Below are 27,202 nucleotides of genomic sequence, written 5' to 3'. Positions count from 1 at the left end.
TATAGCCCATGGTGCAGCAGGAAAATAGATACAAGACAATTCAGTCAAACAAAAAAAGAAGTGCATGTTGACTATAAGATGTGCCCCTGACCTTTGGAAGTTAAAATCTGGTGGTTGTGAATTTCATTTAATTTGCATTTCATTTTTTTATTTGGTGACCAATACTAATAATTTTCTGTATTTGAAATGGACCCTAAAACATGTCATGAATGTCTAGTTTCATTACATTCCTTTTTTCTGTTTATTTCTTACTGTAGCTATCCAGAACATCAATTGTTGTAGAAAACATACAACTGAGCGAGAGAGAGAGACAGAGAGACAGAGAGAGGCAGTCAATGAAGCAGTGTTTGAATGAGTCCAATCCAGAGTCCAGCGCTCCACTCCATGTTTTCCAGTGCTCACTCTCTGCTGGGGTGATTACCCTGCTTTACTCCAGACCAGCTTGGTCCCCAGAGACACTAACACACACTTCAAAACACACTCTTACACACAGTTAGATCCAGTGTCCCAGTGGTCAGGCATGGAGGTGCTGGAGCTCACCCCCAGCAGCTAGCTTGGAGCAGCCTGGATGGAGAGTTTGCTGGATGGAGAAGCTGTGGACTGACAGCATTGTTCTACACTGACTGGAAACCCCAGCAGCCTGTTTCACCATGGAGTTTGGAAGAGTTTGGTCCAGATATCAGAGAATGCTGCTGATCACCATGATGATGTTCAAACTGGGTGAGGCCTCAACATGTGCACTTTACTACCATCATACAAATGTTAAACACTTTGCAGTCACATTGTACATTTATGACTAGGATTCAGACAGTGTATAAAATCACAATCCTAAAAAAAAAAAAAAAAAAAATCACAATCCTATCCACAAATGAAGTTGTAATGCTGGTGTGAAGTATTTACATTATGTATGCACATGCATGACCATGCAATGGTACCTCATGACCATACTTTAGAAGGAAGTGACAGATTGGTAGCAATTGATTTCACAGGTCCTTACTTTCTGAATAATTAATAACAACTTTCAGGAAATTTCCTGGAAAGAACCATGTAATTTGGTACTCACTATACTGCGAGGGTCATATATAGACGATGTTTACCTGGTGCACTTCCAGTTCAGATACTCACAAGCAGATGCTAGCGTAACCCACCGGGTGTTTTAGTCAGCACAGCAGGTCAGCTGAACATGTGACATTTGTCAACAAGCATGCATACAGTTGCACATATGGTGAATAACACATAGAAATAAACTATCAATCTACATGTTATTCCAAGTAGATTTCCTAGGAGATCATTAGGAACTTATGGACCCATGAATTAAAGAGTCTCTGGTAGTTTTCATTTCTCACTTTTGTGTTTTTTGTTATCTATTAAACAGCAGCATCAAATCTATCTTTCAGCAGTAGCTTAAGAATCATCATTTGTTTTGTATACACTACAATGTGTGTATGTATGTATTGGAATAATGACAGGATCAATAACTTAGAATGAAGTGATGTATGTAAGTGATTCATGCAGTGATTGCTAAAGATTCCTGTGTTTTAGGTGTTTAGTCAGATCTCTAGACATACCATGAGATTACTAAATGTTAAAAAAAAAGTTAAGTGTTTACAACTCCCCAATTCCTAACAGATCATGAACTCATTCATCATATCAGATAAGTGGCTGGTTTTCTTGTGTGATGAATCCGCAGCTGGTGCAGCACTAGTCCTCGGGTGTGTCTGAGTGTGTGCGTGTGCATGTGTGGGGGGTGGGTTTGTGTGTGTGGGGGCGTCTTGGTCGACCCCTACACCTTATGAAACCCTGTTGACCCATTTTTCCCGCGACCTTCATTTGTGTGAAGCGTCTGAAGCTCGTTTAAATGGTGACGGGCCAGAGGCAGGGATTGGCTGCGGGTGGCATTGTTAAGGATTACCATGGTAACGAGCTGAGCGTCCGGCTGCACTGCTGCACAGCTTTTTTGTCTCAGCTTTGAATGGAGGGAGTGATGGGTATTAAGGAGCATGGCAAGAGTCCTGGCACTATGAGCTCTGAAGGATTTAAAGAAAAAGACAGCAGCTGAAAACAGACGGGAAGCAGAGTACATGTGATGATGACGGCGACAGGGACTGTAAGATGAAGAGTTTGCCTAGTAAGACTACTATATTCAAGACTTCCTTTTAAAGAAAAGTACACAAAAGAACAAGCTAGTATTTCCCAACCAGTTTACTTCAAGGAAACGGCTTAAAACAGGACAGGGATTTGAGAAATTGGCCCAAAAACTGCTGTAATGAAATCGAGCCTGAATAACAGCCGCTGACCAGCAGGACCATCCTCTGTGGGCCCCTCAAGGGCTGCCATCTCCAGATGATACACACAGACGAGACAAGTGCAATCTGGGCTTTCAATGTAACTGTGATGAAAAGTTCTAAAAAGAGGTGGAAACAGGTGAGCCAAAAAGATTAAAAATATGGGGTGTCCACAGTAAATGTAAGCAAAAAGCTTAGCCGAGTACTTAAGTGTTTCACTTTTTTAGGAAAAAAAGTTTCAAAATCAGTAGGAGGAGCCAGCTGATAACAAACTCCCGGAAATGACTCTTTACTCTTAACAAACACATACCGGAGTTCATTGCTCACTGTAGTGCTTCAATTCTCTTTTGTCTTTTCTTTTAAATAGTGTTTAGGTGAAGGTGGCTTCACCCCATCCAAACAAAACACATATTTTGCAGCCAAACCAGACGAAACCTTTGTGTCAGAAATGACGCAGCCTTTGCAGCAGCTCACACAGGACACAAAAGGATGTGCGTCTGACTCAGTGTGTAACTGTGACTGATTCAGAGAGGATTTCTGCATTTTTCTGGATAAAGCAAAGCAGCCACCTGCTGTGGAGCCTCTGCAGCACAAAGCTGAACCAAGGCAGAGCTGCCAGTCCCTTGTGGTGATTCAATAAAATTCCTCTGAGCTCAACTCGTGCGTGAGCCAGGGGCTTCCCTTTCTCTGTGATTCACAGCGTTGCTGCTTCCTTTGCCCTACAGCAAGACGCTCTGTTGACTTTGTGATGCTGTTTTCATGACTCGAGGTAAACACTTTCTCTCACTCGCCCCCTGCCAGGGATCCTCTCTTTTAAAGGCTTTTAACGTCTAAATTGTCCTATCAACATATATTCCTTCAGTGTGACATTTTCTCATTGTCTTTAAGTTTATTTCTTAGACACAGAAGTTCTGCTCAGGGTGTTCCTTACTTATAATATTAATATTAAAAAATTGAAAAGATTAAGTAAAATGAAAATACCCAAACCAACATGTGTTAGCGCGACCTACCCTGTAAGTGGCACTCAATCACAAGCCCAACGGTTTCTACTGAAACCAGCAGGAAATAGTGAATTTGTGTGGAATTATTTTCAGCAGTGCAGTTATGAGTGTGTGAGGCAGCAGGATGGTGTATGTGGGATTGAGGTGTGGCTCATTGATGTGTTCAGCCTTTGGACAACAGTGGAGCTCTTGAAGATCTTGACCATCATCAGGAATATGTATAATACTTTATCTACTGTACCATCTCATTATTATCTGGAGGCCATTCACTTCATTAATGACTGATTTAAGGTGAAGTGCAGATGCCTGTATAAGAAGCAAACCTTATCAAAGAGGAATGAAACAACAGCCTTACATGTGAATGAACTCCCTGCTTTCCACTGGACAGGGTAGTGATATGTCCGTGTTGAACCAAACCCCCCTCTGAGGAGACGCTGTGGGGTCTCTGGAGAGCATCTGTGGTTTGATCCTGTCATCTGTCTACCTGCTAGCAGTCAGCGGCTGTGCTCAGTGTTACTGTTGACATGCTGGTACCAGTCACTGCCAGGATCAGCCCTGTCTGGCCATAACCATGATCTATGAAGTACTCTGTAATGGGGGGGATGGGCTGTGTGTAGGAGGAGCTGTTATCAGCGCCCTGGAATGTGTGAGGGGTTGATTGGGTTTGGATGGAGGGGTGAAGAGTGAGGAGACCATCACAGTCTCCGTCAGCCCACTTCTGCAGGATCCACGAGGTCACAGGTAGTGCAGGTTACCGTGCACGGTTCTGACTGAGGCCAGTCATGGGTAAGATCCAGGGCTGACTGTTTGATAAGGGAGTAAAAGAGAACAACAATGAGAAAAAGTAAAAGATGCTCTCAGTACAAGTGAGAGCCAACAGAGGGAGGTAAGAGAGAGAGATGTAGACAGAGGAAGTGACACTTCTGAAAAAAATCACAGTTTAGGTTAAAATGAAGAGGAAGAAACATACCAGCTTTACCATCAAAGCTGGACCAATCGACACATTCTGAAACATTTGGCTCACCTCCTCGTAGAATATAGTGGGTTCTCTCTCTCTCTCTCTCTCAGATAGAGTGGTATAACAAAAAGAAAAAGGAAAGAAGTGAGTCAGAGAGAGAAGTTTTTCACCTCCACACAGTTGGCTAATCAGTCTGAAGTGGGTGTGAAAGTCAGATCATCTGTTTTGGAAAGTTACAGAGCTGGTCGCCTGTTTTTAAGGCATTTCTATTTTTATTCTGTATCCTTTTTTTTCTTTCTATGCCTCTCTGTTTGCCTCTCTTTATACTTTGTTGGCTGTAACAAATGAATTGTGGGATCAGTAAAGTTTAATTTAATTTAGCAATTCCCTAGCATTTCAACATTTAAAGACATAATAAGGAAACACTGACTGGCTAATTTAATCAACTTAAAAACCCTTTCATCATTTGAATGCATCTTTTGAATGAAATATAATGCACTTAATTCATTGCAAATTCATTTTGTTAAATGAGTCAATTTATCAGTTTTAAATCAGTTGAAAACATTTTAGACTCTACAGATTGGAGGTAGACTTGGTCTAACTGTCTAAACCATTGGTCTAAAGTGCAAAGTACATTTTTACTAAACAAATTCATTCATCAAGAGTTTTGACATTTTTTAAGGCCAAAAAGCTCCATCAGCTTATGTCGTAGACACTATGCCGGTCAGTACAGCATTCAGATTAAAACAGAGGAAGCACAAACAACACAGGACACTTCTCAGCATCTATCAGGTATGGAGAGCATCAAAGCAGCAGGAGGAGACGTGAGGAGGAAGGCTTGGTGTTAAGAGCAGATAAAGGAAGTGATAACACAGGCATGGCACAGGAACTGGGGCCGGCAAAGTGGATGTAGTGGGAAATAAGGAATGTAGAGAAGATACAAGCACGTTGTTACTGACTCGCTAGCAGAGGAGCACATCATCTGCCCTTCTGCTGATGATTGGGTCCCACAGTACCATGATTCAATGCATGGATGTGGTGCTTGTCATGAATCACGCACCTTGTTAGGAGACACAGGGGAAGTTTTCCTCAAAATTACCTGCATTTGGTTTCTCTACTTTAAGCTTTGTATGCTCGATGCAGTGTTCCAGGTGTGAGGACGCATGCACAAATGCTGATAAAAGCAATTGACTGAAATAATGAATTAAGTTTATGCTATTAAGATAGGTGTAATTTTTGAAAAGAGAAAAGAGCTAGTCTTGCTGCTACAACCTTACTTGGTACTGGTATGACCATTAGCTCACGGTGTCTAAGTAAATACTAGTGTTAACGTAATGATGATGTCTTAACAGACTCAAGAGAGCCGTGCATCTGTGTTAGGTGTACTTTCTTAAAAAGGAACACCCCATAAGCAGAAGTAAGGTGTGTAAGCTCACTCATGAGTACTGTGTACAGACATGAGTGAGTGAAACTTTCATTGACGACGCTGACAGCTGCCAGCCTGGTCATGTAATAAGTTTACTTTTAACACCATCTGCTGTGACCTTAAGTCCAGAGGAAAGAGGGGCTTGTTACTCTTCATCACCGGATTGGTTTCTAAGCACAGCTAAAGGTCAGAGTTGGAGGTAGCCCACTGCATAAGCCAGAGAATAATGCTGTTCAAGTTAACAGGGGAGGGACAGTGTGCTGTATTAGCCAACAGGTATTCATCCATCACAGCATGGCCCTTTATGTTTGCTTTTTGGTAAAAGTTCTGAGCATGTACCGTGTACTCCATGTACTCTTGGAGACATTAAAGATCAATAGAATGTAAAGGTGCAACATGTGACTTTATCTATTTGGTGATTAGTACTCACACGACTAATAGCACTCAGCAAGGTCACTTGTCAGTTAAAAGATGTACTGTGATGTCTTTTTCCTCAGAATTTCTATCCTGTCCCCATCCCACCTCTATCAAAAGATGGACTGTCATGAAAAAATGCATTGTAAATTGTCATTTTTGTCTTCCATTCCAGGCCTACTTTGCACAGCAGCAGCAGACAAGTGTTTATCATCTCCCTGCAACAACGGTGCGACATGTCTCGACCACCTGGGGGACTACGTGTGCCTGTGCCCCAAAGGGCCGGTGTGGTACATGGGCAAAAACTGCGATGAGCTGTATGATGCCTGTATCGTGGCACCGTGCGCCAACTGTACCAGCAAGCTTGGCACTGACGAGTTCACCTGCCACTGTCCGGACGGCTTCACGGGCCTCAACTGCACCCAGGACGTGGATGAATGTCAGAGCAACCCCTGCACAGGCGTCCGCTCCCATTGCCTCAATGGAGTCAATGGCTATTCCTGCCACTGCCCCCTTGGATTGGGAGGAGAGGACTGCCAGGATAATGTGACCATTTGTTCAGAGGAAACATGCCAGAATGGTGGCACCTGTTTGGACATCCTTGACACTGGGTACCAATGCCAGTGTGCTGCCGGATACCAGGGGAGGAACTGTGAGGAGAACATTGATGAATGCCAGTCTGAGCCTTGTCAGAATGGAGCCATCTGTAAAGACGGGGTGAACACCTACCAGTGTTTCTGCGTGCCTGGCTTTCAAGGCTACCACTGTGATTTGGACATCAATGAGTGTGCCTCCCGACCCTGTCAAAACAATGGCACATGTGTGGATGAGGTGGATCACTACAGGTGTGACTGCACTCCGGGCTTCAAAGGTAAGACACTGTGCAGGCCTATAGTAGGTCAGACACAGAATTCCCCAATCTTAACCCATCGAGTTGAGCTGTTCCAAACCTTTTTGACCTGCAATCCCAGCGCTTTTCGACCAGTTCTACCAAAGACTGATTCCTCTTTCTAAGATTGTATTTCATTGGAAACTTTTAGTAGTGTACAAGAAAATATACCAAATTAGAGAAACCTTGTCATTGAATATAATCAGGGGCTTTGTAGAATCATTCAGTATCCATGTTTTGGCATCCGTTTTGACATCAGTGCCACACTGACAAGCAATGCTCAGAGGGTTAATCAGGCCCTGCCTAAACGTGTTTCAGTGCTGTTTTTGGCGGTAGTAAGATTGAGTAAGATTTGATCAATGTGGTCATAGTACGACTATTATGCTGACTATGCTGTTATCTAGTATTTTGTGACAGTATTCAATGACTAAAAAATCACTTTGAATGAAAATCTGCATCTTTTATGGATTAATGCAGTCAATACAGATAGCATATTAATTATGAATTATTTTAGCATATTATTTTTGAGCTTTTAACTCTGTTAACTGTATGAAAAGAGTTTGCATGGCTCTGTTTAAGTAGCATTAGTCTGTTTTCCATTTGCAGCTGATCTCCTGGCAGCTCCAGTCTCGTTGTGTTGTATCTGTACGTGCGCTAAGATAATTAGGAGTGTTGCCAATATCATGATGCCTTGGCCCACTGCCATCCCTGCTCTGTCCCCTGCAGGGATTAACTGCGAGGTGGAGATCGATGAGTGTGAGGTGCATCCCTGCCAGAACGGCGCCACCTGCCAAGACCACGTCGCCACATACACGTGTGAGTGCGTGGCCGGCTTCCAGGGCCAGGACTGCGAGGTCAACATTGATGAATGTGCCAGCATGCCCTGTCTGAATGAGGGCACGTGCATAGATGGGGTCAACAGGTAGGACACACACACACACACACACACACACACACACATTTCTACTGTCTGTGCATACCTACAGTTACAGTTTTATTGTAGTTAGAATGGTTTGGGTTTTTGAGATGCAATACAACCTCATGGATAAAGAGTTACACATGGAGCTACATTTTGGAAGAATTGGAGCTGTAGACCTAAGCAGTTGTGGTTGACAGATTTCTCAGCTTGTGTTACGTTATCTTGATATTAGTAAGATGAAGGAGTTGTTGGCAGTGTATTTGCCAGATCCCACCATAAATCCACAGCTGCAAATGAAATTGTTTCCAGTTAGAAATATCTGGAGGTTCATACTGATGTGAAATTTGTGTTTTTAAATGTTTTCTAGCTCAGTTTTCTATCCATTTTTTAAAAGAGTTTTGTATCCAGTGTCAAGTTTATTATAGTCTAGTTCTGTAGTTGGGTTGAGTCCAGATTCAAGAGAAAAGGTACTGGAGGAAAGAGAGAGGGGAGTTTGGACCCTGCCTCATTTTGAAGTCAGTCCTTTGTGAGGGTTAGCAGTCTAAAAGGTGTGTTGGGTGACCAGTTAAAGATGTCCAGCTGCTCTACAAAACAGTTTTTACAAAACATCTTTTGATTGCACCTGTGAAATGTGTGGATGACATCTGATATGAGCCCGTCTTGATGTACATGTATTTGGTACATATTTCTTTAGTATTGCTTTCATATTTATCGCTTGTTTTATTGGTCTTGTTGATGCATCATGTATAATGGGCCTCCTATTTACTAATCAATAAACTGTATTTACACTTTTTTATTTAGTGGGTAGACGGGCCCCTGAGCTACACTTATACCCTCTGGGAATATGTGTTTGCTTGTGCAAACCATTCGGCAACATTTAAAGCCAATAAAGCCTCCATATCTTCATTTTTGAGTAATTCTGTCTGACATGCACATTAGCACAAGGTCTTCGATGAGATGTCTGAATATCAGTAGACATTTTGGTGGAATTTGATCACATGTCCGATTATATTGAAAGCAAGACCCATACACTGAGTTAGACTGGTGGTTGTGATGGTGGTTAACATACCTATAGGCACCATACATGTTTAGTGCAAATGTCTGTATGACATTCTGTAGTCTGTATTCTGTTTATATTTCCCTCCCAGGCTAAGCTTGGTAAGGTCGATGTGTAATCCAGCAGTGTGTTGGATCAGCCTGAGGGTGCATGGCAGACATTAAAGTTGACCACGGATAAGAATTAATCCACTTACTGTCAGTCATTGTGATGAGTCATTAGATGGCTGGAGGTGGTGAGAATGCCTGGTAGTGACACTGATTGGAACAGCAGGGAGTGAGCAAGATGGGGAATGAAGGATGTTTGATTTTACATATGCTTAGGAACAAGACCACTGATGTAAAATGGGTCAGAAAACAGTAGATTATAGTGTGGACAGAAAAATTAGGTTGTTGGACGCCACCCACAGTTCCAACTACACGCCCATTCATTTGCTGTAACTGAGTGATTGTTTCAAGTGCCTCTTCAAAAAGTGCAGTTTTTGCTTTTATTGTGCAAATGAGCTGAGACAATGCTGTTTTTATTTGTTGCTGCCCATACAATTTCTGTTGAAGCTTTAGGATTTCTTGTAACAGTGTTGATCACTGTGTTTGCAACATTACATTTTCTGCTTTAATATTCAAAGCCATCTAACTTTAGAAATTGAACATTCCTACTTGTACAGTTAAAAAGGTGAATTGAAAGAATAACACACCGTTGCTCAATTTCCATGTTTCTTTTCAAAGATGCACCAAACAATCTTGATATAATTATGCACATCATCTTGTTGACAGTCAGTATAAGACAGACTTGCTTGTGTCTGTGCTCTTCCCCAGCTATGAGTGTGACTGCGAGGGGACGGGCTTTGTAGGCGACCACTGTGAAGAGGATATTCTGGAATGTGCCTCTGACCCCTGCCAGCATGGTGCCACCTGTTTGGAACAGATCAAGCAGTACAAGTGCCACTGCTGGCCAGGTACACCATCACTCTGCACACCAACTCTACACATGTTACAAACCGACTCTCAAACATCACAGCAGTCACACATTGAGTGCAGGTTGATTATTTGCTATAGCCATTAAATTCAACATACCACAATCACTGTGTGAACAGTGAAGTCTGCCTGATCACTAAGATGAAGTCATAAAAGAAAATACATGTTGAAATGTTTAAATTAAAGGAAAAAATAACTAGAACTTGCGCACAGAAAAGTGTCCCCAGGCTGGAGGTTTCCCACACATAAATCAAACCAAAACTGATGCTTCAGTTTAGAGGGCAAGACAGGGGGCTTCAGAGTGGGGCTGTGCTTCGCACCGTTCAATATTTATGGTAGAGCTATGTAAAAACAGCCGTGTCGCACTATTCAAATATTCAGGGCTGTGATGAATTATGAAGAGTAATGCACAAGCACATTGCGACAGAGAGAGATGCAGACGTCAGCGTGTGATTTTTGTCGTCGTAAAGCATAAAGTGTGTGTGTGTGTGTGTGTGTGTGTGTGTGTGTGTGTGTGTGTGTGTGTGTGTGTGTGTGTGTGTGTGTGTTCAGGTACTCACTTGCAGATTTCACAGGTGGATTCATACACTTAAAAGATGTGCTGCTGTAATTTAATATGCATCAAAATCCACCTGAAGTTTCAAAAACTTTAATGAAGGCTATGGATATTCAAATAAGATTAGGATTAAGAGAATAGGAATAAATAAGACATAGAAAGGTCTAAATTCAAATTGTAGCTAGATTTATCACAAGACTCTTTTTGGAAAAAGTGGCTAAAATTACTAAAACTAGTGAGGAAATTTTCAAGTTTGTGCAAAAATGCTTTGAACTAAAACTAATATAAGGCCTCAGCAGTCTGACTTAGTCAAATAATGTGGGCCCTGTGAAGTTACAGTCTTTTTCTTATGAAATTCCCTCCTTGTGTTGCGCTAAACATCATTTCCAGCTGCAGCAGAGGGAAACATCCTGGTAGTCACATGCAAGTCTGTTAACTGAGACAAAGCATGAATTTTCAGTTTGCTCTACTCAAACAGCTGAGGTATTTATGCAACTTGTGTATATTCGACACAAACAGCCAATGCAGCCAGCAGTACAGACATGAGCTCTAGCTAGCTGACAACATGTATGTCTGGCATGTGTTTGGTGTTACTATATGTGTTGCAGTTAGCATGAAATCACTTAGCTTGTGTGGACAAAAGAAATGATTACAGTAAACAATGCCTTTACTCTTAACTTTAATGTAAATAACTTTCAATGCACTTGTGGCCATGTGAGTATTGCATAAAGACAGATTTGGAAAAAAATCCAACCATATCCTTTAAACATATATTTGTGCATCTGTCCAGGTTATGAGGGAGAAAACTGCCAGGTGGATGTAGACGAGTGTGAGCAGCACCCCTGTGAGAATGGTGGTGAGTGTTTCCAGCGCTCAGATATCCTGAACTATGGGACGCTCCCTGAACTCAGCAAAGGCAGTTTCAGCTATGAACGGGCCGCTGGCTTCATCTGCCACTGTCTGCCAGGATTCACCGGTAAGCCACAACAAAACCCCTTCAGTTACTGGGCATACTGCCTCGTTAACTCATCATGAAGAGACGAGGACATCTCATGTGAATATGATATGATATGAATCTCTTCAACTTGTTGGGTTTGCAGGAGACAACTGCTCAGTCAACGTGGACGAGTGTGAGTCTGCTCCGTGTCAGCATGGAGGAAGCTGTCAGGATCTGGTGAACGCTTATCAGTGTGTGTGTCCAGATGGATTCACAGGTAGGACAAACCTCTTATCTGCGCCTCTTCTCTTATCTCCCAACAAAAGAAAACTGAGCTGCTCTTCCTCCAGAGGCACCCTGCAGGCTTGTGCCCTGTCCCTGTTACAGTTCATCCTTACTGCAGAACTCATGTTTCTGACATGAACAGTTATTGCGTGGGCTCGTGGTCAGTGAGCCAGTGGAGGTGTGACACTGGTGCTGAACGTTACTACATCTAAAGACAGGGCAGTCGAGCTCAGACAAACATCACTTGCACTTAGACCACCTAGAATGTTATTAAAGGGCAGCAGTGGAAAATATGCCGTGGTGTATTGATGAATTTTAGCTTTGACTGCAATACTAAAGCAATTTGTAAGAAAGAGGAATAAAATGGCACATGTGTCCCAACACCAATTCTAAGCAGGTTTTAGTCTGTTGTTATATTTCACACTGGGAAAGTGACAAAATGAAGCATACTCACATTAGTCAGTAAGCACGCAAGCAAGGGTGAGCAAGGGAGCAACGGAGGCGCTTCTCAGCCGCAAGAAGATCTGATATGTAAATTGTATGTAAATACATACAAGAAATATCTATTAAATATATACTATAATATAGTATTAAGCTGTCTTGTGAAATCACTAGTGGCCTTCTTTGTCAGATGTTTTTTCCTATAGTTGACAAATGATAATAACAGCAGTGCTGGTGAACTCAGATTGTCCTTTTAATGAAGCACTCCTCTGGTAAGAGATATGAGTTTTTGTTAGTTTCAGAGGAAGTAAGTCAACAACAATATTTTAAATTAGGAATTAGAGGACCATTAGAAGCTTTCTTATTTCATTTTGTTGATTGTGCAATTAGATTAGATTAAATTGTTGTTAAATTACTGTGAAATTTGTATCCCAAGCCAAATCTCTTTTACAATAACAATAACATGTTATTAGGTAATAGTCGTATTTGGACGTTAAAGTCATCTTTCAGTGTTTCATTTTTGGATTGCCTCACTACAAAAGCAACTTCCCTGTGGGGGACAAGAAAAATCTAAATGAGATGAACTGATGAACTACACTGAGTGTAGACAGAGCCTTCACGCCTGGTCTCAGAATCTCCTTGGCCAAACAATAAAGCGTTAATCTTCCCTCTACCGATCATTCCTCATGACCAGCCAAGGTATTAATTCCTCATTAGAGGAGATTTGTCACTGCATCACTCAAAACAGGAGCAACTGCACCAAACGATGACCTTGAAACACACAATCTGGACTTAGAAGTGAGGAATTCAGCCAAATGCGCTCATCAACAAAATGAGAGGCTAATTTGCTCACGGCATTACGGCGAGACGATGTGGAGGCCACAGCAGAGCGAGGATAGGAGGGGATGAGAGGGCATATGGTATGGCGGAGCATAGCAGAAAACAACAAAGCCAATAAAAGGTGCCATATGTCAGGCGTCCACCTTAGGCATTAAATGGGGGTCTCCTTAGAAATTTGTCAGGGGGAGGGGAGATTACAGCAAAGCTGCTTAGGAGCCTAATTAAAGCCTGATGAAAAAAAACAAAAAACAAAAAAACTAATGTGATACTAAACATTGTGAGCAAAACAAGGTCCCTTTATCAGGTCATCTGCACTTCATTCTTCTGTTATTCTCCACTCCAAACACATCACTATCATGCAAGCAAGTGAAGACAGAAGAAAAATATGATCCTATTAACTTAAGAGGGTGACTCTCCATCTGTGTCACTAAAACTGGCTGTTAAGATGGTATAGACTAAACCCTCCTGTGCCCTCCTCATTGCTTAAAGAGTTTTTAAAGAGAGTTATGGAAGAACATTTTGGATTAAAAATGTAGGGATAAGGGTTGGTCATATTTAATTTACAAATCTATGAACAAATCTATTCACATTGTGGCTTCCTCCTCACTTCATCAGCAACAGGTGCATGCTTTCAAAGAACTAATAAAAATAAACACAGCAGCATTATACACATCCTAAGTGTATTTGCATTATTCAATTCAATTTCAATTCAATTCAATTTTATTTATATAGCGCCAAATCACAACCGAAGTTGTCTCAGGACACTTTCCATATAGAGCAGGTACAGACCGGACTCTTATCTACAGAGACCCAACAACTCCCTCATGAGCAAGCACAAAAACTTCCTTTTAGGAGGCAGAAACGTCGAGCAGAACCAGGATCTGGGTGGGCGGCCTTCTGCTTCGACCGATAGGGAGAAAGAGAGAGAAAGAGAGAGAGAGAGAGAGAGAGAGAGAGAGAGAGAGAGGTTCAGGGTTGGACAGAAATCACAGCTTTGACAGCTGTAATAGATTTAAAGGTATACAAAGTCAGATAGTATATGAACATAGTACGGCAGAAGATACGTAGATATCTCAGAATTATGTGAGTAAAGTCTAACAGAATAATTGTGTGAAAATGTTAGACGGAAGCAAATTCTGAGATTTTATCTTCTGAACAATTGTTATTTAAATTGAGTTAAAGAACATGTCCCACACTCCTGGTGAGCATATAATTACACAAAAATCTGACGGTAAAGTTTGGATTTTAAAAAATGCCAACAGCAAGACTGTGACTGAGACTGTAAGACTTGAATTTCTGGATCTCTGAACTTCAGCAAAAATTATTTTAATGCCAGTAAACCAAAATCTAATGCCTTATTCATCTAGACAGTCTCTGACTGTAGGCAGGATGATTCAGAATTCTGAATTCTAAGAGAAAACTTCAGAAAAGATGAATTTCAAAGCTCAAATTTCATTTTTTTCACTAACGCTAATCCCCTTTATTAGTCAATACTAGTAAAAGAGCATATGGTAACATAAATAATCATGTATCTAGTGCAATATAATCAGACACAGTGGTGGATGACACAGACTACCTGACATGCAAATGTTATTAAAGTAATTATGGGCTCCATGTATTGGTCCAGGCGTGCTGAGGATTGCTCCACCTGTAGCCTTGAACGGACAGCACCTCCTACAGGTTCATTCTAGCAGCTCCTGCCACTAGTGGGCATCCACAGGCCGGCGCATGGAGCGAGGGAGGGGACTGCAGCACTGCATTCCTCTTGTCAAACACTGACAGGAGCCAGCTGGAGGCTTACCGCTCTGCTTGGGCTGGGCTACAGACAGGAGAGGAGCAGGGGGTGTGAGGGAGGGAAGGGAGGGATTCTGGGAGGGATGGAGGAGGGAGAAAGAGAGGGAGGACAAGAGGAGGTGGGCAGGGCTGCCTTGTAATCACTTCTGTCTGTCTGCCTGGTACAGAGTGGGGTAGTAGAGGCACTTCTTCTTTCTAAGCTAGAGAGAGAGAGAGAGAGAGAGAGAGAGAGAGAGAGAGAGAGAGAAGACCTGGTTGTGTCACTCCTGTCATCCAGCAGTGTGAGCGGTGTGTTGGCTGTTGACTCAGTGGATCATGGGGGGAAGCAGGTTGATGCTGCTGCTGCTGCTGTGTTGCTGCTGTGGGCCCTGGTGGCTGACAGGTACATTTTAATGCTACATTAACAAAGCCGAAAGTTGCGTGCTTGTGTATGAGGGTGGAGTCTTGGCACAGAGAGGACGAACAGCTTTAGGGTGTAGAGTATTTGAAAGGACTATGTTAATGCAAGTTGACTGCTGCTGCCAGGGCTTTATGTTGAATGCGGTCTGATGAGGCGGCTCTGACTGCTGAAACCAGGCAGATAATTGTGTGTAACTCTGGCACAGGGTGTGCGTTTGTCACAAGTTTGTCTGACACCCATATAGCACAATGTATCAACGTCCAGTTTATGTAATCAGTATGTTGATCCTGGTTTAATTGTGTTAAGGAAATCTGTGAAAATCGAATTCACCTCCAATGATTTGCTTTTTCCTCCGGTCATTTCCTCATCTGCAAATGACCTGCCTGTTCATCTGAACGCATGCACGCTTAGCTCTGTATCTAATTAAGTTATTTACTGTCGTCTGACTTTCCAGGTTCCCAGCCCTGTCCCCTTGTTATTTGACTGATTTACAGATTTGTGATTAAATTATTAAATATGACTTCAGTTGCTATTCATGAAGGATGTGTTCTGCCAAGGAGGAGCTGAATTAGTGTCGGTAAAGTAAATTTTAGTACTAAGTGTGTGTATCTCTCCTTACAGGCATTCATTGTGAGGTGGACATTAACGAGTGTGACAGCAATCCCTGCCAGCATGGTGCCACGTGCAAAGACGCTGCCAACTCCTATAGCTGTCACTGCCCTGTGCCAGAGCCTGGCCTGGAGCCCTGGGGTGGGCGACACTGTGACATCCTTCTGGTCGGCTGCCGACAGCACCAGTGTCAACACGAAGCAGGCTGCGTCCCCGTGCTGACCGACGATGGAGAGCACAGCTACACCTGCCAGTGTCCGCCCGGCTGGAACGGAGACCGCTGTAACACCTCCACCACCTTCTCCTTCAACTCCGAGGGCTATGTCCATATGCAGCTGCCTGTCTCCCAAAACAGGACGAAGCGAGAGACTAAAGAGCGCAATCACGGGCTCCACATGCAGCTGCGATTCAAGAGCACTTTGCCCGACATGGTGCTGTACTACCGCGGCACGACAGAGCGCTTTCTCTCCTTGGAGCTAGTCGGAGGCTCCCTTCAGGCCAGGGTGAAGTCAGGGAAGGTACTGCAGGTGATTTACCCTGGCCCAGTCAATGACGGAGAATGGCACCAGGTCACTGTGACCATGGATGAGAGACTGGTTCTGGCTGTAAAGGGATCTGGCTGTGAGGAAGAATGCCAGGTGAAGAATGAGGGTTACAACCATCTCATCTTCCTCCAGCCCAGCTCCTTTCAGCAGCTTTACGTTGGAGGGGCACCGCAAGAATATTTAGCCCATACATCCAGTGGAAGGGGGTTCATTGGCTGCATGGAAGACCTTGAAGTTGACCATAAGCTGCTCCTTCCTCAGGACCTCATCAGAGAGGAGAACCAGGGCTTGGAAATGGGATGCAGCAAAAAAAACTGGTGTGAGGATGAGCCATGCATGCAACGTGGTCAGTGTGTGGACATGTGGGTTCGTGCCAGCTGTATGTGTCATCGGCCCTACTATGGAGAAAGCTGTGCGAAAGGTAAGAACTCCAAAGGTTTATTACCATTACCATCATTACCATGTTGTACTGTGATTTTGAAAATGCAGCACAGTCACTAGCTTTGCAGTCTCATTAGTGTTTATACCTTCGTGTAGTCTTGAAAGGTTCCTCCACTCATGTGAAGCGATTCTCAAATCAGCTCTTGTCATCTACAAATGATTTCACCTGAACATTTGCATTTGGTGTTGCACCTCCATAAAGTTAAGGCCAAAATGATAAAAAAGAACATTAAAGACAAGGTAAGGCCAGTATATCCGTACACCACCTTTCAAAAGCAAGACAATTCAGTGTTAATTAAGGATAAAATCAGTACAGCAGAGGCCAAGATATCCTGCCCATAGACTATCCTGAATATCCCCTACTGTATGGGTCATGGAGTTGCATGTTTTTAAAAAATTCTGTTAAAAATGTGTACTGTTCAAGCCCAGTCAGACTTTCACATGTTGAGTAGTACCCCACACAAGTGACATTTCAAATAAAACTTTTGGGCCCTTTAAGGAAACCAAAAAAACATATCGATCCGGCATGGGCCAGTGTGTTGGAGTAACATACTGACAACTCTGTGCTTCCTACTCCCACCTCAGAGTATCCATCCTGGACCTTTGGCCATGAGAACACCACCAGCTATGCCGCCTTCAACATCTCGGAAACCCACGGAGACAACTTCACCATTTCCTTTTCAATGCGCTCCCTCAAACACAATGGTCTGCTCCTGCAGCTCTGTCGAGAGGAAGCGTCTTACCTGACAGTCTATCTGAAGGAGGGCACTGTTGCTATTTACAGCCCTCACACCACGCTGCTCTCTGAGGCCAAGTTTGTCACTGATGGCAACAATAATCTGGTGATGGTAAAGGTACACTATGGCCACGTGGTCTTTCCCAAAGCAGGGAATCATCGTGCCTTAGGGAATGTGAGTGTAGAGGCGGGGGATGTGGCGTATGTCGGCGGGCTCCCTGCAGGCAAGAGCATGAACGCCTGGGGTGGAAGCTTCAAGGGCTGCCTGCAGGATGTTCGGCTAGACCACAAGCACCTGACCACTGAAGACAGTCCAGAGGGTGAGGAAGTTTACCAGGCGAGCACAGAGGAGAACGTCCTACCAGGATGCCAAAGTGATGACACATGCAAGGTAAAGAGAGAATATACAGTCTGCTGAAAAACATAGACAAGGCCAAATCAGAAATCTCATGAAAGTTTTTTTTGACAAATTTCAGTTTAGACAAAAGTGGTGGACTGACACGTTAACAAATCAACACTGCCATCTCTACAGCCTCTATAACATGGCTACAGTACGTAATTAATGACATGACATCCAACATACAACCCTGTTTCCAAAAAAGTTGGGACGCTGTGTAAAACAGAAATAGAAACAGAATGTGTGATTTCCAAAACATTGAAACACCATATTTAATTGAGAATAGCACAAAGACATAACAAATGTTGAAACTGAGAAATTTCATTGTTCGTTGAAAATTATATCCTCATTTAGAATTTGATGCAGCAACACGTTTAAAAAAAAGTTGGGACAGTGACAAGAAAAGGCTGGAAAAGCTGTGAAATGCTGAAAGTAAACAGCTGGTGTAGCATCTCACAGTGAATCAGGTCAACTGGCAACAGGTCAGTAACATGATTGGGTCTAAAAAGTGCCTCCCAGAGAGGTGAGTCTTTCTGAAGTAAAGATGGGGAGGGGGTCCACTCTGTGACAGACTGCGCTGACAAATACTGCAACAGTTAAAAAATAGTATTTCTGAATGTTAAATTGCAAAGAATTTTTCATTTCATTGTCGACAGAACATAATGTGATTAAAAGTTTCAGGGGATCTGAAGAAATCTCTGTATGCAGGGACAAAACTGAAAACCAACACTGGCTGGTCCTGATCTTCAGGCCCTCAGACAGCACTGAAAACAGATGATCCTGTAGTGGACTCACTGCATGGGCTCAGGAGCACTTCCAAAAACCATCATCTGTAAACACAGTTTACAGATGACTCTGGTGCTGAGCTCATTTAAGATGGACTGAGGTGAAGCAGAAAACTGTTCTGTGGTCTGATGAGTCAAAATGGGAAATTCTTTTTGGAAATCATGTCCTCCAGGCCAAAGAGGAGAGGAACCACACAGCTTGTTTTCAGCACACGGTTCAGAACCCAGCATCTGTATGAGGGTGCATTAGTGCACAGGGCATGGGTAACCTGCACATTTGTGAAGGCTCCATTAATGCTGATATATATATTCAGGTTTTGGAGCAACATATGCTGCCAAGAAGACGACGTCTTTTTCAGCGAGACAATGCCAAACCACATTCTGCAGGTATTAAAACAGCCTGGCTCTGCAGTAACAGAGTCCGGCTGCTAAACTAAGCTGCCTGCAGTCCCCACTTTTCACCCATTGAAAATGTTTGGTGCGTCATGAAACATAAAACATGACAAAGTCGACCCTGAACTGCTGAGCAGCTGAAATCCTACATCAAGCAACCCTGGGAAACATTTCACTTTCAGGATGATAGCAGTTGGTCTCCTCAGTACCTTAACGCTTACAGAGTGTTGTTAGAAGAAGAGGTGATGCAGCAGAGTGGTAAACATGACCCTGTCCCAATTTTTTAAAAACGTGTTGCTGAGATCAAATTCTGAATGAGGATATAAATTGTGACAATGCTAAAATTTCTCAGTTTCAACATTTGATATATAAATGTGTGGTTTTAGTGGTTTGCAAACCATCACATTGTGTTTCTGTTATATATATGTATGAGGTATTGAGTGTCAGGCAAATATTGAGCTTTCATGAAAAGTTCCAGATAAACACTCTTATGATTTGCTGGTGTGAGGCTATAACACTGAACACATGCTAATGCCAGTGTCTTGTAGTGCTGTCTGATAGCTGGACTGTGCTGTATTTCCTCAACCCTATTAACATCGATCTGGTTGTGAATCCCTTTGAGCTGTAAGTTGCCGGCCAATCCTCTCTGCAGCTTCTGCCTCTGTGGTCGCATCAGGTGAGAGATTTCACAGGCGATCATCTAATCCATCCATCTGTGTTTGTCTGTGCGCAGGATGAGCCCTGTTTCAACGGTGGACAGTGTCAGGTTACCTGGAATGACTTCAAGTGCGACTGCCCCATTAATTACTCAGGGCGGCTGTGCGAGACACGTTTGTGGTGTGTCGACAACCCTTGTTTTGACGGAGTCCGCTGTGTGGACCTACAGGATGGTTACGAGTGTGAGTAATCCTTTGGCAGTGACTATCACTCTCTATATCATGTGAGGGCAAGTCAATTCAGGTCAACTTAAGTTTATTCGTTTAGCTCCTTTTTGGACTGAATTTGTAAAAGTTTCTGAAGAGCCATGAACATAAGATAGTAAGGACAACCTGCCAACCTTAGACCTTCACTGACATCATTGGAAAAAACTCACTAGTACAAGAGAGGGAAGAAACTCCATGACTTAAAGAGTCTGACTGCAACAGGTGCTGAGAAGAAAGACAATACATACAAACATACTGAAATACAGAACAACAAATACATAGTTCCTGGTTGTTGTGTTTTCTAAGTAGCTGAAATGAAATGGGGAGAGGAAGCAACACAGACACATGTGAAACACAAGGTATAGAATAGAGGCTGCCAATAATCGTTACCATGCCTCATTCGTTACTGCATCAATGTGTCACAATTAAAGGGACCCTCCCCTGATTTTATGAAAGCTTCTTTCCTTAATGCTCCTCATGCTCATGATGAATGTACTCATCTCTTGATTTTCATGTGTGACACTGTGTTAGTGGAGGATATACTCCTTAGTTGATTAAGACAGCTGTATGTTTCATTTTTAAGCATTGTTATTCAAACGATACTTCGGCGATTTGGTGATTTGGTATTACCCACTCATAAAGTTGGTGAAAACAGATTAAAAGAATGAACAAAATGAGCAGAGCTGATGGCAAAGTTTCTTGACATTTACCCCCTCATACAGGTCAACCTCCCAGAACGCTGATCCTCCACTTCCAGTTTCATTAGACATGTGCCCAGTAAACACCCACATCTTTCAAGCTCCATGGCCTCAGTTTGTCCCACTGGCTTTCCTTTAAAAATAACCTTAATGACATGACCGGGTTATTATCTCTTCCAGAGCCAGGAGTAATCTCACTTGTCTATATGATAGGTGGCTAATCTTTAATTTCTGATACATTGATGTAGGTAATTACTGTAAGGTATGGGGTATCAACATAAGAGGTATGGCTAAAATGACTGGTAGCCTGTATCTCCCTCATTGCACTGACAGGGTCAGAAAGATGGGAATAAACACTGCAGTTTGTTCATGGCATTTGCCCCAGCTCCATTGGGTGTGGCAATCCAGATGTGGGTGTATTGTGAATATTCTGCAAACATTGTTTATCCTTGACTAATGTATTACCAGCTGGGACAGCCAGCTGGCAAACAAATATTTTTCACTGTATTTGGATAGGAGACCCAAACTAAGTCTGCAAAATGAAGCAAGATGTACACACTCACTGTGTGTGCAACTCAAACCGTCCTTTTAATATCACTATAATGATAATAATGACAAAATAAAATCATTGGTGAGTAGCTACAACAATGGATTCAGTTTGAACAGTTGTTTTAGTTTGATTCAACTGGTTATATACACACACATACACACACACGGTACACATAGAGACAACATATCTGAACCTTATACCAAGGAGGACTTCAGAGCAGATCAGTTTGTGGTTTTCTGTTTTGAATCAGCATGTCAGCACGTTATTCTTTGTTTCAGTAATGTTTCAGAACTGCTCACAAGATCTTCTCCCCCCACAGGTTTAACTGAAGCCATTTTTCAGGACAATGGTCTCCAGTACGTTGCCAACAGCTCACTGCTAGACCCTGTGACCAACATCACCATGAACATCCGGACACGGGACACGAGTGGAATCTTGTTGCGGGCTGCCAGCAGAGCCGAGGTCTTCTGCCTGGGCCTGCTCAACTCCTCCCTCCTTGTCAAACTGGACAGCGGGGTGAGCGCAGAGCTGCTGGCGTTCACAAGTCACAGGGCCATTGCAGACGGCGCGTGGCATCAAATTCAGCTGACCATGGTGGATCCCACGCAGTTAACGTCCCGCTGGCGCCTCACTGTAGATGGCCAGAGAGTTGGTGACAGCTTCGGCGCCGGCGGCAACCTCAACTTCCTCAATTACACCAAAATCTGGCTGGCTGAGAAATACACTGGATGTTTAGGGGAGGTGAGAGTGGGTGGAGTCTACCTGCCGCTCATAAATGTACCAGACGCCCCTCAGATTAGCCATTTCTTCAGACTGGGTGGGCATGAGCCCATCATAGGATGCCAAGGCACGCAGATCTGTGATTCTCAGCCCTGCCTCAACCTGGGTGTATGTCAGGACCAGTTTAATGAGTTTAACTGCAGCTGCAGTGCAGGATGGGAGGGAAAACTGTGTGAGATGGAGATAAATGAGTGTTCCTCCGGTCCCTGTGTCTACGGCACATGTAAAGACCTGCTGGCAGACTACCAGTGTCACTGTGAGCCTGGATACACAGGGAAAGACTGTCAGGAAGAGGTGGATAACTGTCTGGAGTTCAGCTGTGTGAATGGAGGAACCTGCGTGGAAACAGTGGGAGCACACACATGTTCATGTCCTCCTGGCTATGTTGGCAAGCGCTGCCAGTGAGTAGACACTTTTCTGTTTCTCTACAGAATGTTTTCGGCTTTTAGCTATTGCTCATATTCATGAGGATTACCACGAGTGACCTGATCAGACAACATCATTGTAGGCTGAACACATCCTCTCTAGTAGACTGCGTTTTATTTGTAGACCTGTGAGTGATCAACCCATATATCAGAGATCTGTGCACTGTGCCTGGAGGATACAGACTGGTCCAAAAACTTTCCCAGCTGCTGTATGCTTGTTCACACATACACCCACATGAAGAGCTCAGTTACCACTACACATCCACTAAATATTGATGCAAACAAATACTTCACAACAATTCTGTACCTGGTTGTGCTCAGTATTAAATCAGCTGTGAGTGATGTGGAGCCAGCTGTTGACAAAAATGGATTCACAGTATTGTCACTAGTGATCACTCGCAGAGAATAAGTGGTGGAGTGTTGTTCCAATGTGCTGGACTACAGCTTTGAGCTTGCTGGTTTCTTATTATGTCAAAAACATGCTGTGACTTGGTCCATTCAACCAACAGAGCAGTAAAAAGAGCTACGAAGGAGCAATGCAACAAGTAGCCTACAGTCAGTGTGGAAGGACAACTGAAATACACAGTGGACTCTCTCTCCCTCTCCTCTTCCACCCGTGCACTGATAACATTATACATTGTCATTTGAGAATTTGTTGCTATAAAAATATCGATTAGTTCAGCTTTAAAGGTCCAGTGTGTAGGATTTATTCAGGCGATTATACACTTATGAAAACATACTTATATATGAATATTATATTCCATTTCTGCCAATGGATCCCCTAAATCCTACATACTGGACTTTTCAGATCACAATTATTTACAATTATTTACATTTTAGATTTTGTATATCTTTACAAACTATATAGTTTTATTGCTTCAGACAATTATTTATTGACATGTAATCAGCATTACTGCTTTTAAATAGACATAAAACCAAACATTTCATGTAAACTGCATTTGTGTTTATGACAGGTGGCGTTTCCCTCCGGTGGCGTGCGATGCAAACACAGAGTGTCTTAACGGAGGGGTTTGTATCGGAGGAGACTCTGGAGGTAACTGCACCTGCAAGCCGGGATACACCGGGGAAAGGTGAGAGCAGCACACTGCACATTCATTGCCACGCACCTGCAGCTCAGGTGTGTGTGTGTGTGTGTGTGTGTGTGAGCCGCTGCTCTGTCAGTCAGCATTGAGTTAAAGCCCTGCTGATGTGTTTCAGGTGTGAGACAGAGATAGATGAGTGCGAGTCCAGCCCTTGTCTCAACGGTGCCACCTGTCTGGACCGACTCAACCACTTCCAGTGTGAGTGTGTGCCGGGCTACAGCGGCACGCTGTGTGAGAGCAACGTAAGTGACAAGCAGAGCTTTCATGGATTTCAAATCCATGGCTTATATTCAGATTACTTTTCTAAAATATCACTACAGGTTTTTCTATCACAAGAAGAAATGTTGCAAAGTTTTGAATGAAGATTAATACTTTAAAATACTAAAATGAAGATATAATATTGTATGTAGGCTAGAATGATTTGAGAATTATGAAAACAGGCTTCTTACTACTGCAAATACTAATGAAATACACTAAAGAAAGCTAATATAAACAATAGTGTGTTATATATAAGTATGTGAGTGTATATGGAAGTAGAAAGTGAAACTTAGAAGTAAAATACAGTGTATTATTGAAACGTATGGAAAACTGGATGACAGTATTATGGTATGCAGTGTGAATGATGTGCAGTAATCACCCTCTCTGACTAGCTCTTTCTCTTGCCAGTAGTATCTCTCAAAATCACAACTGAATCATAATCATATCATCATAATGATTCATTCTCATTCTTGCTTGGTGTATGACTTCAGTTGCTCAGCTGTCCGGGGTCTCCTTTGTCACATTTTGCTCCTTATAATGTGCCACACATTTTCAATGTGAGACCGATCTGGACTGCAGGCAGGCCAGTCTAGTACCTGCACTTGTTTACTATGAAGCTACGCTGTTCCAACACATGCAGACCGTGGCATCGTGTTGCTCTGATAAGCAGGGATGTCCCTGAAAAAGACATCATCTCAATGGCAGCTTATGCTGCTCCATACGGCCACATATGCTGGCTTCTTGAACGTTGCTCTGGTAACAGTCATGCCATGACATCCATGATTTCCCAAAACACTGAAATGTCAGACCACAGCACACTTTTCCACTCAGATGATCTCGGGCCCAGAGAGGTCAGTGGCGTCTGTGGATATTGTTGATATATGGTGTTTGCTTTGCACGGTGGAGTCTTAACTTGCACCTGGAACCCAGTGATGAACTGTGTTTACGCCCAATGTTTTGAAGTGTTCCTGAGTAGTATTATCTTTAAACAGTCATGTTGGTTTTTAATGGCGTTCTGCCTGAAGGATCGAAGGTCACAGGGATTCAATGTTGGTTTTTGGCCTTGCCCCTTACAAACAGAGATTTTCTCCAGATTCTCTGAATCTTTTGATGATATTATGGATTTGATGGAGAAATTGCTAAATTTCTTGCAATTATGCATTGAGAATCTTTGGTTTTAGACTGCCGGACTATTTGCCCCACACAGTTTTTCACTGTGGTGAACCTTGCCAACCTGACGTACCAGATTGTTTGTTACAACAAACAGCTTGGAAAAGGGCAGGCATTTTCAAAAATACTTCGCTGGTGATTGGATGAACCATCCGTCTATCACCATCTATCATGGGTTAACTTCAGCCAATCAGATCAATGAATCATCAGTCAAAACATCTTTTTAATAGAGAAAAGCCTTCAGTGGTGTTCTTTCTTATATCTTTGCTCTTCTTTAAATGAAAAACTCTCCAGTTCTGATAGGACTGACTGCAGCATCTACATCTCGCTGTCAACCCACCTAAACTATTAGTAGTTCTTCATACGCTGCTGATAGGTCCAGTCCCCTGTGTTTCAGCCTCAAACGCATTACTCGAAGCCGGCAGGATGGATTCTTGACTCATGTGATCTTGTTTGAACTTATAACCTCGTGAACTCGCAGATCCAACTGCCTCACAAGGCAAGAACCACGTCCCAGCCTGGCTTGTGAACAACTGAGCCTTTCCAGGATGCCCCTTTCATACCCAATCATGATACTATCACCTGTTACCAATCAACCTGTTTACCTGTGGAATGATCCAAACAGGTGTTTTTATATTACATGTTTTCCCTGACAACAGAAATCGGCAATCAAAAAAACAGCATACCACCTTTGGATAAGGCATCCCTTTACAATATAAACATAAAACATAAAGAAGAGAAAAATCCTAACCTTCACACCACATCTGTATTCATATACACACACACACACACACACACACACGCACATACACACACATACACATGTATAAACATATATACTATACATACCATATTATAAAGTGGTACCAAAAAAGGCACAGTGATGCAAACATAACAGTCTGTCGTGTCCTCTTGCAGAAAGAGGAGCACAGGGAGCGAGTTCCCTGGCTGGCAGTGACCATCCCCCTGACAACCCTGTGTGTGTTGCTGGCCATCCTGGTGGTGTTCTTCCTCATCATGACAGCACGGAAGAAGCGTCAGTCAGAGGGCACATACAGCCCCAGCTCACAGGAGGTGGCTGGTGCCCGGTTGGAGATGGGCAGTGTCCTCAAAGTGCCCCCAGAGGAGAGGCTGATCTGAGGCCTGCGGCCCTGCCTCACAGCCTCACAGCCAGTGGATGTATACATGTAGAGGGCAGAGAGAACGTGTATGCCCTGTCGTGTGGATGAGAAATCAATGACTGATCCTCCACCAGGGAAAACTACTGCTGTCGAAGCCTCAGAAGAGGACAGGTAAAGACCACAGTCTGAGAGAGACAGCCTACTGATTACTCAGACTGTCCTGCTGGGGAGAGTGTGGTCTAAGCATGCGCTGACTCTGAATGTCCCCTTGAAAAGTTGAGCCTTGAAGACTATCTCAAGCTTAAATCTCATGCAACCATAACCACGTGAGGGCTGCATATACTAAAGAATACTTTAGTACTCACCAGGCTGAAAATCACCAAAACTGAAATTCTCTGACACCCTCCACACAGCCTTGTAGGGGCAATTAATTAATCACTCATGGTTTAGCAAAGCAAAGCATTCAAAACCGTCCACAGCTGATTCTGTTGTGCATGACAGGAGAAAGATGAATGTGTAGATGGAGAGAAAAACATTAGTCTTTCAAATTGCAGAGTTTAATTTGCATGAGAATAGATTGCACAGAATTATCAGGGGAGCCATTTCTCCTCCAACTCCTTGCAGTAGTATTACATTCCACATACAAAGGAGTCTCTGTTTAAGTGTAAGATTTTTTGGCAACACTAATTTAAGTCCTGGCTTTATCTTGGTGGCAATGCTAATCCTGCATGGCTTCATCTCTTATGCTATAGTGGGTTTTGCCAGCTGATTTCCTCTCTTTTTCTGTCCTTTCACAGTAAATTGAACTTTTTTTTTTTTCGTTTAAAATCACTCGAAGAAGCAATGTATTTTTGAAACCTCATATTGTCCTTTGCTGAATTGGACATTTGAAATTTGCACGATATCGCCTCATGCTCTGGTGATTTCAGGTTCTACATATATATGAAATAATTCTTGTCCCATTGAAAAAGAGCATTCTAAAGTTGAAGGCAGTATTCTTCCATCATGTGTCTGCAGGTTTTCATTCAGTCCATTTCTTCTTATTGCATCTAAGCTGCTGCAGTCTGTAATCAGAATGAAAAGGTTCACATG

The 27,202-nt window shown here is 43.0% G+C and overlaps 1 protein-coding gene across 1 annotated transcript; it reads left to right on the top strand.

Annotated features, from left to right (window-relative positions):
• Positions 1-650: 650 nt before the first annotated feature.
• LOC121607052 (protein crumbs homolog 1-like) lies at positions 651-26,129 on the top strand. Its single transcript, XM_041937712.1, has 13 exons — positions 651-720; positions 6,260-6,955; positions 7,700-7,895; positions 9,765-9,904; positions 11,270-11,455; positions 11,580-11,693; positions 15,798-16,751; positions 17,357-17,898; positions 19,816-19,981; positions 21,573-22,434; positions 23,433-23,549; positions 23,677-23,803; positions 25,908-26,129. Exons 1-13 carry the CDS (start codon positions 651-653, stop codon positions 26,127-26,129), a joined length of 4,392 nt encoding a protein of 1,463 aa, XP_041793646.1.
• Positions 26,130-27,202: the final 1,073 nt, after the last annotated feature.

The sequence above is a fragment of the Chelmon rostratus genome, chromosome 5 (genome assembly GCF_017976325.1).
Source record: "Chelmon rostratus isolate fCheRos1 chromosome 5, fCheRos1.pri, whole genome shotgun sequence".
NCBI classification, from domain to species: Eukaryota; Metazoa; Chordata; class Actinopteri; order Chaetodontiformes; family Chaetodontidae; genus Chelmon; species Chelmon rostratus.
Note: the sequence above shows the minus strand (reverse complement) of the source record. Positions and strands in the feature narration are given on the sequence as shown.